At 37.8% G+C, this 12,822-nt stretch overlaps 1 protein-coding gene across 2 annotated transcripts in view; it reads right to left on the reverse strand.

Moving 5' to 3' along the window:
• Positions 1-12,822, reverse strand: part of HEATR5B (HEAT repeat containing 5B) — a 55,810-nt gene that overhangs the window by 24,296 nt on the left and 18,692 nt on the right. For both annotated transcript variants that reach the window (XM_040058258.2, XM_040058257.2), the window contains exons 17-23: positions 12,190-12,295; positions 10,659-10,849; positions 8,922-9,081; positions 6,385-6,574; positions 4,890-5,059; positions 2,453-2,597; positions 1,365-1,604 (exon numbers count right to left, since the gene is read on the reverse strand). In XM_040058258.2, the coding sequence (XP_039914192.1) occupies positions 1,365-1,604; positions 2,453-2,597; positions 4,890-5,059; positions 6,385-6,574; positions 8,922-9,081; positions 10,659-10,849; positions 12,190-12,295 (1,202 nt within the window). The remainder of the gene's footprint in view (positions 1-1,364; positions 1,605-2,452; positions 2,598-4,889; positions 5,060-6,384; positions 6,575-8,921; positions 9,082-10,658; positions 10,850-12,189; positions 12,296-12,822) is intronic.

The raw sequence follows: 12,822 nt of genomic DNA on the forward strand, positions 1-12,822 counted from the left end.
GCCAAGCAGGCCACTGATAGCACCCAAAGATGTGATTAACATTCAAAAATTCCTTTCTTTAGGTGCGGGTTTAAGACTTCATTTCAGAAAATAAAAACTATTTCAGGGATCACATAAAAACCAAAAGCCAAACATGGACCAAAAAATCCCCCACCAAACATGCATATACACTTCTGCTATTCAGAAATAAAAGTAAATCCTCAATGACAAGGTCTAAATTCACAAAATGCCAAAACACTGACAAAAGTTTCTCCAGCAATAATTAGAGGAGAATTAAAGGAAATTATTGCAATGCATGTTTCTTAGAAACGAAGGCACACTTCTTAGTCTAAATTTAAGCAACTGAAGAGCCATGACATTCAATAACGAAAAAGGCTATGGCAAATCAAACAGGGATGATGCCAATTCATAACAACGGCGTTTTGAGAAGGCATCCAGGGGGCTGAGTTATAAATCTCTGCTTAAAAGCAAACCACATTTTGGTCATCTGCCAGTTAGTTGGATCAAAGGAGTTCAAAGTGAAGTCACTGGCTTACAGTACACCTGAGAGAAATTTATTTAAATATGGTTTTCTCCAAGACATGTCACCTACTAACAAATAAGTAAGAAATTGGACAACCATGTTAAAAACTTTAAGACCCATCCCACATGAAATAACAAAGGTCACGCCAATTTAAAACTCAGGAAATTAGGTCTTTCTCACTGGACAGATTTGTGGTAACTACATTGCATAAAGAAATTATTGGTAGCATTACTCATCAGTAAATGTAAAGCTGGCAGCACTTATAAACAGCTTCAGGATGAACTCACACATGCCAATAAACAAGTATAAATGCAAGGGAAATGAGTAGATTCTGCGTCATAACCATCCTACAAGCTGAAAAACAGGAATAAGGTCTCAGAGGACAAAATCTGTGCAAGCAAATCTGCAAAGCTGAACAACAAACAAAAATTTTGTCACCATGGTAACCCATCATCACATCAGTAATTCACAAAATCTCATAAAATAAAGCTCAGAATGTGTACAGGAGTTTTCTCTCTGTACAATCCTGATATATATGGGCTTAAAAGGATGTCTGTTTTCACTAAGATACTGAAATGTCAGACTTAGAAACACACCATTGTTCTCCATTGGAAATCCTACTTGAAGCAGCAACCTTTTTACTTTTACGAGCAATATTCTAGAACTTAACATCGATAATTCCTTCTTTCTTTGGCAGTTTAATTGCACTATAATCCAAGTTCTGTATACAACTGAACCTACATCTTAACTAGGACAAAAGACAAGCTCCAAACCAATATTGCCAGAACATGCTAATGCTAAGGACACGTTGTCATTTATGTGAACGCGACAGAACACTTACCACTGGAAGCTGCAAGGACATCCTTACAAAGCATGAGCCAGTGAGAAAGGTTTTCCACTGCCAGGGATGAAAGCATGTGTCCCAGAGTATCATGGATATCCGAGCACAATTTCCGATCCGTCTCCCGATCCAGCATTCCAAAGAGGACGCCCTCCAGGCCTGTCTCCGTTATATTAACCCCCTGGTGCCGCGAATGAGCATCTCGCCGAGAGCCAGCTCCTGGTGCAAAAGGATTCACGTCTGCAAAATGAGAATGAGAAAGCTTTTCCAAAACCAGGAACTCGGTTTTAAAATTTGGAGCAACAGACTTGAATTGGACATTGTGTACCTGTGTGTGTATAGTTCAATCAAAGATCACCAAGATGTTACTGATAATTTTCTGAATCAATGCTAGAAAGATTCTAATACAGCAATAAATTTCATCTGCAAGGCAAATAACACCCCCAAGTATTGGTTAAAAAAGTAAAAAACTCTCTCTTCAAGGCACACAGCCCATGAATTTGTAAAAAACCTAATACTATTGGACTCTAAAGAGTCTTCCCAGAGACAGACTTAATTGGTATCATTTGATACCAAGATCACAATTCTACATTTGTATGAAGACTGTCATTATTAACACTGTTGAGCCCCCTATTTTCAAAATAAAATGATACATGTACGAATTAGACCAGTGAGCAAAGTCCACAGGCATTGCAGATGTGATGCTAACAGAATATCACACAAACAGGCATCTCGATCAAACAGCACACCGTTAAGTCAATTTTCAAAATAAGAAGAGCTATAGCACCAGAAAAAACATAAAATGCTTCCACTGTATATACACTGTGTTCCCTACTTGATTGCAAGCTTTAATGAGACAGAGTGGTTTAAGTCTGAATTTCACAAGTAGTTAAATTATAAATAAAACTCCAGAGGTAAGCAGGGGTGTGGCCAGAAGTTACTGAAGTCAGAAGGGACACTTAAGGGTTTCTTTCACTAAGGGTAGAAGCAAGGTTTGGGCTTTTTCCCTTCTTTCTGAAGGCAAAGCACACGCATGCACACATGTGCATTCAACTGTTACAGAAAGGCCACATGAAAGAAATACTTACTGATGCCACTGCTCTCTTTGTCTCCAGTGTTTTTTGCTAAGCTCATGGCATATTCACACACTTCTGCTGCTTCCCTCTGAGCAAGCTGTCGTAGACACGCGACTGCAGCCCGGCGTAGCAGCAAGTGAGAGCTGCACAAATGAACCTGAAAGTCACAACCATTGCAGGTGAGTGAACTGCTGCACCCCAGCATCAATAAATCAATGCTGCTAAGGACTAAAAGCATTCAATTTTTCTGTTATAAGCCCATGTGTGAGCTGCTGGGAGTCAAGTTCTGAAAGCTCAGAAGTAAGCACTTTTCATAATATACAAATATGAAAATAAACCTGACATACACAGAGCTGACAGCTGTCACCTGGTTAAAGAGATAAAAGCTTAAATATTGGAACTACTGTGCCAGTGTGATTTAGATTAACTGCAGTTCCCAATTTGTTATACTCCAGTACTACTCTGCCTCATATTCTGCTATAGCTGTAAATCATGTTCTTTTAAACAAAAAGCCATTATCAGGTGCACCGCACATGACAGCTATCATAAAACTTGCATTTCACATTAGAAACAGAATCTACAGCATTAAGTTCTTAAAAGTGCCTCTCAGTAAGACAGCATCAGATTTCTTTGCTAACCAGCACTGGCTTTTAATTCCTTTGAATCACCCTGAGCACAAGCAAATATTTTCCTTAGAGAAGAACTGTGTATGGTCTCTATTTTTCTGAGAGGAAGTAGCTGCACAGAAAAGTGCATGTTTTCCCATGGTGGAAGAGGTGAAGAGTGTCCTTGAAGAAACTCTTAATTCTTTGTTTACTCCAGGGTAATTTGGTTTTAATAAACCAAATATCCACTTGCTTTCTTGGTATTAGGTTATTATGGGGATGGAAAATGCTTCCCGAAATGAAAGGGCTCTACAGTTTATAAAGCATTTTAACAGTACATCTTTATTCCACACATGAATATACAAGAATTTAGTCCTAAAAAAAAGGCAGTCTTTAAAGAACTTTTAAATATCACACTGAGGTTGTTTTAATGACCTAAAACACAGAACATTTGGGAGTTTTATTAATGTAAAGGGCATTCCCTGTTTCAAGTTACAAAACAAATAACTACAAATAACGAAGCCAACGCAGGAAGGAGAAATTAAAATGTGAGTGTGGAATTGTGCGATTTAATTTTGATACCTGGCATTAATTCCATTCTGAAGAGTTGGCTTATGGCACAGGTAAGGCAGACCTTGCCTACATAACTATGCATCTGCAGTATAAAGAAATGCCCAAGACAACTCAGAGGAAATCCTAACAAACTTAGTATAACTTCAAAGTAAGGAATATGAGAAAGGAAAACCAAAAACAGCTTTCATTTAGCAGAAGACCATAAACTAACAGGAGAGAAACAGTAGGAAACCGCAGGAAAAGGTTTCAAAACAGCACTAGTTATTCATGTATGAACTTCACTGTCTGTAACATCAGCCACAGGTATTTACAGAGAAATGGCTGTAAGGATTTTCTGTCACGTTGTACACGGTATTCATACTCAAGAGCTTACCTACTTCTGGGTGTGTTGCACCCCTTTCATGCAAAATTTTGTGAAGGGACAAGTGACAGATCCTGTAAACACACTGCACTCCCAGGAGTGCTTGGGGCAGGGTGGGGCTCGGGTGTGCACCCAGCTGAGAAGCACCTAATCATGAGAGGATGCCCTAGGGAAAATCTGGATGGCAGACTAAAAAAAAAAGGTCCAATGTTTACGTAAGTAGGATTGCATTCCTTCAGGTAACACTGAGTCATCAGTGCCACAAAGAATGGCATAAACAATTTTGCAAAAATCTTAGCGAGAAGCTTTTCAAATTTCTCAGTATTGGACTACTGAACCCTCTAAAAATAACTCTTACAATAGTAATTATTTTTAAAAAACCCACCAACCTACACCAAAACCACAACCATACCACCTTTCCTCTTACACTCATATTTGGTATGTTTTGGGTTCAAACTTTTGCCTTACTTCCAGGTTTAAGCCAGGACTTGTTGACAGAACACTAACGAAAGAAGGCAGCAGCAGCAGCCCAAGAATTTGTATGTCAGCCCTTAATATGCTGACAGTGGTAACATAAATCAAAAACTCTACCTTTCTCCAACTCAATTCTCTCTTTGCATGCAATTATTTGGAGCAAAGAGAGCATTTCAGCACCTTTTTTACTCATTCATATTATTCATAAATGCTTGCTATGTTACACTGTCGAGGGTGAAAGAGAATCAGCCCCTATGACTTCAGTTTGGACAGCATTCCGAAAACATGTAAAATGGCTTGGGGACTCCGGTGGTTTTGCAAATATAACTTGCTTATTACATATGGCTGTACTTGATACCTTGCTAAATATTTCCTGTCCTCTGCTAAGCACATGCATAAGACTTTGAGGACCAAAAGGGATGCATCCGATACTCACACAAAGGCTGGGAACCAGACTGGACAGGTTGACATGCCGTGGTGCAAACATATGAAGCTGCTGAAGGCAGGATATAGCAGCTGCCTGAACAAGTGAGTCTGAATGGTCTTGTGTGATTGCACATCCCACCAAACAGGAAGAACGGATTGTTGAAATCGTAGCTCCGTTACCTAACGATGAAAGAGGACACCCTTAACACAGCAAAGCTTTTCTGTCACAACTGCAGACCTTAGACCTTTGAGAAGCAAGAATATTTAAAGCTTCGATAACACAAAAAAGAGTTCTCAGAGTAACATGCAACTTTTCTGATTTGCCATGCAGATTAGAAACACTACAGAGTGTTTCAGTATCTCTTTTTTCCTCAGTTAAACAACGTGCTGTCCAAATGAAATTCTGGATCCATGATCTCCAGACAGAAGTATTGTGAGACTATCTTCACAGGTCATGAAGCCAGTTAATTATCTGAAGTTAGATTTTAAAAGTCTCTTTCATTCTATATATGTATAAGCAACATTTTCTGCACTGAGCCATCTCCTAAAATATCAGGTAACTCTTAAGCTTGTATCCATGTATGCTGGCAATTTTAATTAGCTCCAATAGATGAGTCTCTCCGCTCCACTAGAACAAGCATTTTAAAAGAACAGTATTTAATTTGAACAACAATCCCATTCTGTATTTTAAGAATCAACCCACATTCAACTAAAAATATTTTGAATTACAGAAATATAACCTGCAGAAGACATTCTGCTTAAGTTGGTATTTTAAAAGTTAATCATATTCCAGGTCAAAAGGTTAACACACAGATACACAAGTTCATTTATACCATCTAGAACTATTTCATAACTAAAACCTTAAGTCTAGCTGTTTAGAGTTAAAATTCCACCAGTGGCTCCCTGGCACTGCATCAAAGACCATCCCACCAATATTCCTAAAAATCACATTAGAAAAAGTTACAAATCCATAGTTTTAACACCTGAGGCACAGAATTTCAGACACAGTATTTGGCATGACAAGATTTTAAGTCTCTACAATAAAGATACAGAGATCTAAGGATATCAAGAATGAATGGAAATGAGTTGTACTTCACAGTATCATCAATTGTGTCAAATTTAAGCTCTCGCCATCAGTTTAAGATAAAACAAGCACATGTTAAAAAAATGGAGGAAAAACTTTGTCTCATGCTCCACAAAAAATACATACAAAAAAATATGCAGCAAGAGTTTCATGGCTTACATACCACGCAAATTTACCATCAGCCAGAAGAACACCACACACCACTGCAATTTCTTTGTACAGATCTCAAACCACAGTCAAAAAAGCCCCAAGCAGTCATAAAGAGGATCAAAGTGAGGTTGTTTGCAGGACTGTAAGTGAAGCAGTCAACATCGCCTCCCCCACCGGCAGCTAACAAAAACTTATATTCTTCCATTTAAGGTTACACTATCATCTTTATACAAGGTAGACTTTTTTTTTTTCTTTCCAAATTCCCACTAACCTTGCAGCTCAGGCCCAACAGTAGTTATTATAGCTCCAAGGCACCTGCCCAAGCACTGATGCACTTCTGTATGTGATGGTGGGACAGTTAAGAGCAGGGTGAGAACGAGAGAGAGCGTTGGCTCCACGTACCCACGGTACATCGGTCCACTGGAATCCACTATCAAGGCAAGTGAATGGAGAGACCAGGTCTACCAAAAACACAAAAAAGTATTTTTCAGTAATGCACTTAGGTAATTAAACAGTTTTTTATGCAGTTGGAGCCTAGCTCTGTACTTCTGTTCTTAGGCATGTTTAATTCACCACTCTTACTCCAGAACTGTTTCCAAATTTTCAGGACCTTCAGTTGAGAGTTTATATATATCTAACATATTCTTTGGTTATCAGCAGTTTTGAGGAGAATGGAAATAAGGTGACAAGGAATTTGAGAAAAAAATACGCTTAAGCACTTCAAAGAACAATACAAGCACAAACAACACATCCACCTAAAACAAAAAGGAAAAAAAGAAAACTGACTCGAGACAGGAGAAAGAGAGAATCATTCCATTATAAAACTGGAGGCAGAGTCTGTAATGGGCAGCTTACAAAGCCCTTAGCAGAGGTGGTCTTTTATATTCCAGTAGGAACTGATTTTCATGACAAGCTGAAAGGATCACGTGCATTTTCTAACTTTCTTATTAGCGGGTACCAGAGAAAAAAGCAGTGTTGTTCAGTCAGTGTACTACAGCATGAGGGGGAAAAAATGGAGAAAGATAGACCTATTTCAGTTGAAGGTGAGTAAACAACAAAAGAGCAAAGTAATTTATTGCAATTTTCAAAGCAAGAAGCAGGCAAGAGGATGGCCCTTTTGGATACTGACATTTCATTGGAAATGAATTCCACTGACAGTCCTGAAAGCATTAGCTATCTCTCTGTAACGTCCTACTAAATGATCTTATTTCAGAATTTTCTCACATTAAATACATGACTAAGATAAAAGAGTATTACTATTACAAAGCAAGACTCTTAGGAATAAGCTGGAAAACCTGCCTTTAAAACTGCTACTTTTTAATCCTCTCTGATGCAACCCCAAAACCATTAGCACCAGCAATCATCTAACTACCTCTACAGTCCTAATCCTGTGGTAGCACATTGCAGCTCATCCTTTCATTCCTGCAAACTTCCATTATTCATACATCCATGCACTTTCTGTGTAACCACACTGATCCAGTGAGGGATGAGGTTTAAAAGCTTAGCTTTTCACAGTGACTGAGTGCTGTATTCTCATCAAAAAGTAAGGCAGATATGCAGGTTTCACCTAGACTTACCCTTTATACTTCTTTTTCTTTTTTTATGAAACATTAACCTTTCCAATTTCTTTTTGAAATTACTGGTGCACAATTATATGCCTCAAGTTACCCACTCATACTTGAAGCTGGTTACCTATGCAAATTGCACTGTCTTTCCTTAAATAAACTAAGAAAATTCAAAGAAGACTTAAAATTGTATTTACAGATTTTTTTAACATTATCTCCAAAAATATTAGGCAGGTTTAGCTTGTTTTCCCAAGTGAAAAGCCTTGTTACTTTGGGGTTTTTTTATTGCCCTGAGGAAAAAAAATAAGAAGGTACTCAAGTACATGTTCTATCAAGTTAACAATAAACCAAGGTGTAAGTATGATTCTTTATAGTCACTGGGGGCTTCATCTTCTCAGCCTGTGGGTATCAAGTGCCCCTACTCATGGGTGGCACACAATTTCCTGCTGCTAAAGCACAATAGTCACCATTCCAGAAACTCATTTCCTTGCAGTAATTTATGAAAAGGATGACAAGAAGTCATCTATTATATTATGCAATTACAGCATAATCCTTGAAGAACAACAGTTATAGACAAGATACTTGCTTTATACTCAAAAGAAGGTGGTTTTTTTTTTTTTCTTCTCAAGCAATTATTTTAGTGCTTTGGTACATTTCACTGCTGAAGGAAAAAAAAAATCAGCACTTTTTGCTGATTCCCCTTCTGTCCCCCAACTGCAATCTAGCTTGCAACGGATTTCTGTGTTCGTAACATAACCCTGCAAAGACGGTATCCTGTACATGTATCACATATCCAGGAATTACCTGACAAAGAAAGCTACTGCTCATCACCTGAGGCTCCAGTAAGGGATTACACGACAGTCACCAGCTAGCTATTAAAAGCTTCCTTTTAGGCAGCTAAGGCAATACTAACATATGTTAAAGGCAGTTTGGAATATGCCCACGGAGCATCACCCTGGCACGGCTGACAAGCAGACACATGTCCTTCTGAATTACCCTGACCACTTCCAACTGCCTCTCTAAATGGCTATGAAGTTACATTTCAATTACACTACATCTTTGGGATTCTGTACTCTGGGAGTTTATAACAAAAGATTCACTTTCTTCACGCTCCCTGGCACATGCTACACGTGTTAACATGTGACAATGTCTACTAAAGAATACCTGAACAGGCAGTTTAATTTTTAATCTCCATCTTGAACATTTTAAGTAATTTTGTGGTGATTGCTTTTTTTTTTTTTACCTGGACTTCAGGAGAGGTTCCATCTTGTGCCAAAGCCAAGAGAATACTGACACTAGTTTTCAAATGCTGTCCAGAACCTATTCCACCAACATACCGATGGAGACAGCCCAGAGCCAAGGAATGGCCTGTTCTTGATACCACGTCTCGAGCAGATTTTAACCTATCAGTGTTTCAATATAAAGAAATCACGTCACTCAGTAAGTTTGTTACACACAGTTTCTGAAGTATCACAACAGTGCAAAAGACTTAGAAAATTTCAAAGGCAGTCTTACAAGAATCTTGGGAAGCCTAAACAACAGCAGAAACAATGTACTCAGTCTATATTGCTATTCATCCAGGTTACATATAAAACAAGAGGTAAAAAAACTATTTTAATATTTTTATTTTTGTTTCTGGCCAGAACGTGACCTTTTAGACGAAGAAGAATTTTAAAGGATATAGAAGAAGAATCCAGATTTTACAACTGTTTCACAGCAGACTAACTTAAAAATCATTCCAAAAACATTGCAGTGAAAGGAATCAAGAATAAAGAAATGACAACACATATTGAGAAAAGACAAAGAAATCCACAGCTGTCTTCCCCTGCAAATCCAGATTTTCATATAGGTGTTTTCTTCTATAGCAGTTTTTTATTACTTTTCCAATAGAGTATTTTTATTTTTTAATAGAAAGCCTTTTATAATGAAACTAAAACAGAATGAGTAGCATTTTGAGTGATCTAGTTGTATGAAATTGCATGCATCGACTTATTGACTATTTTCCACAATACTGCTTCTGAATGCATGTCACATACATCACTTGGCAATTAGAAGCCTTTTTGGTGGGTGAGGAAGTGAGATAAAAGAAGGGAATTCCTAACAGGGACAAAGATTTTTTTTCCCCTAGTTGACTGTATGTGAGAGACATGCATGCTCTTGGCCATCAGTGAACAACAAAGTAAATGCACATCTCAAATATAGAAAAATCACTGTCAACAGAATGACATCCATTAACGACTTACAAGTTAATCTAGATAAAAAACCAAGGAAAGTCCCAGTAATAAGAATTCAATGAAAGACAGCAAGAATGATGTTCTTTATTACAAGATGAAAGGATGAGAAAAATTTAATTACTCAGAGGTAAGAAAGCTGGACTGAGGTTATGTGCATGCACCTGGCCCAGCCAAAAATCACAGGCTGCAGCCCTGAGGCAGTTGCATTCTGATTCACAAATATGCTGATGCCTTAAATTTAAGCCAGAAATTGGGAAACATACTGTCTTCTTGCTTTTACCAGACATCTTGCTAAAGACTCAATATAAACAACAGAACACAACAAAAATAAGGGCCAGTAAATCAGTTAAATCAATGTGTAAAGAGGATATTTTAGTGAAACAGAACCACTATTACATAATTCATATTACAGACATACTTAATGTAAGCTGTGCTTATCTATCTGAAACAGTTTAGTCACCTTCAGGTGACTAAAAAAAAGCTCAAAAAAAGCATCAAAAGCTGTTCACCAGTATCATTTCACATCCCGAACATTTCACAACTCAACTTTTATTCCTCACACGAAAAAAATCCAAAAGAGAAGAATCTGTTTGAAGGTTTCTCAGATGTACATAACCAAAGGGATCAAGCATGGAAGAAGAGAATAACGAATACGGTATTTAGAAAAAGAATCTTCCAAACTACATTAAGTTACAAACTACATTAAATTGTAATTTTATTTCATTTTCTGAATAAAATCAACTTACTTATCAAAACTGTACTGAGCCATTCTGGCAATAAAAGAAGCTTCTCCAACCACTTGAGCCATTCTGCCAAGAGCTTCACCTGCTGCACATCTCAAAATAGGATTAGGATTATCAAGGGCACCCATTACAAGCGTCAAAGCAGATTTGCGGACTTCTTCTGGTCCTAATGTGCTTTTATTCTCAGCTAAACCCTACATAAAAAAAAAAGAAATAAGAACAAGCCCAACATCCCAGTGTAGGGGAGAAAAAGAAAATATATTTGAGACCCATCATGTGAAAACAATGTGCTTTTGCTTTTGTTTAAATTTGTGGTAGTTTATCCTAAGACACATTGGTTGAAAACATTTAGAACTCAAAATCAACAACATCCTGGCTCTCATGATGTCTCATATTCTACCTATTTCACATACAGGAAGACCTTTTGCACCAGTCTTTTTTATCAAATGCATTACCCACATGCACCCTTAGTCCTACCAAATCTGATCTAGCTTTACACAGGACATCTCAGAAAAAAAACCCAAACAAACAAAAAAAGAAGTTTAAAAATCTAACAGCAAATTTCTAACCACAGACCAGTTACATTTCTACAAGAATCCCTTAAATACATGGAAGTATTTTTTTCTTTATAATCACATCCTTCCAAACATTTATGTAGTCTCTTATATGAACACTCTACAAAACAGTAACACTAAACAGTGCTTCTGTAGTTTGCTCTAGGAGAAATAATTAAACACACGTAAAGTAAAAACTCTGCATGTACTGTAGAGCAGGAAGTAAAAGGCCCTACCTTAGATTGTAATTTTCTGAAGTCCTCATTTCAGTTCTATTTTGACAATTTTTTGACCACTTGGCTCCCATGGATGGGAGCTTCCAGAAATCTGCCTCAGAATCTACATTTCAACTTGTAGCAATGTAGATCACATTTTTAAGAACAATGCAAAGAACTGAGGTGCTATTTTGCCAACGCATTTTGCCCATCGACCAAAGACATGGAGTTCCAGTGACAGCTTAAACTGGGCAGCCATTATTTGTGACTTGCTGTCTTACTTTCTGACTTGATGGCATCTCTCTACACTTGCATTTCCAAGTGTAGATAGAGAGCACACAGCAGTAGCTGCAGTCAGCAGGACTGGGCATAAGCACCTAGAAGTCTGTGCAATAAGGCAACCAAACTGTAAACACAAAGCTATTTGTGTATTCCATTACAAAAGCCACAGCTGCACAATACTCTGTGACTTGAGGGTTTTTCTGAGTATATCTGACAAAGTACTTAAATCCATGAGTCCAGTGCAAATAAAACCACAGGACTGAAGATGAAAACACAGTCTGAATACTGTAGAATGCTGACAACACCAGCTTCATCTGTTCTCTGTATTGACACATGAAGACAAGAGCTCAAGCTAGTATCCAGAAAAAAAAAAATCTGGAATTTCCAAATTTTTGAATTCTTGAGTAACATTCTTCTAACAGCCCTCTGTACTGAATGCAAACTGATGAACTTGGGCTTTCATTACAGGTTTACAAGTCCTACCTTCAAGGCACTAAGAACAGCAGTGAAGATATTAAGCTGCACAGCTTGCTGGCGAACACCTTTAGCCTGCTTGACACATTCAGCAAAGTGATCCAACATCTGTAACCTAAAACAAAGGAAAGAACATAATTGAAGTGATAGCCTTTCAAAATACAAACTAAAGCACAGCTGGTAAAAACCACACACAACAAGAGGGCCTTTTAAGGTCAGTAACAGAACTTATGCTTCAGGGGCTGCAAGAAGGTATTCACTATAGGTTGTAACAGCAGAGTTACTTTGAACTTCCTTTGCTGGCTCTTCTAGTTTGTCCACAAATATTTATAATTCCTTTGAAGAAAACACCACCAAGAGGAAGTGAATCTTCAAGTGCATTTGGCTGTGTAACTAGAAAGCTATGGGGACCAGAGTGGAAAAACGCTGTCTTTGCACTCCCATTTAAAATAGTGTTACCCTTCATAACTGTTTTTCCGTTTCTCTTGTTTTTCCCATTTAACCGCCATTCCTGCCCCCAACTCCTCCCCAAAAAACATTACTGGAAGGAGGAACATTTCCTAGAATGTTCAGGAGTACAATGAATAATCTGCATTCTTAATTACTCAGCAGTTGCCAAGTTACATATTTTCACAGTTAACA

Source organism: Hirundo rustica, chromosome 3 (assembly GCF_015227805.2).
Source record: "Hirundo rustica isolate bHirRus1 chromosome 3, bHirRus1.pri.v3, whole genome shotgun sequence".
Classification (NCBI taxonomy): Eukaryota; Metazoa; Chordata; class Aves; order Passeriformes; family Hirundinidae; genus Hirundo; species Hirundo rustica.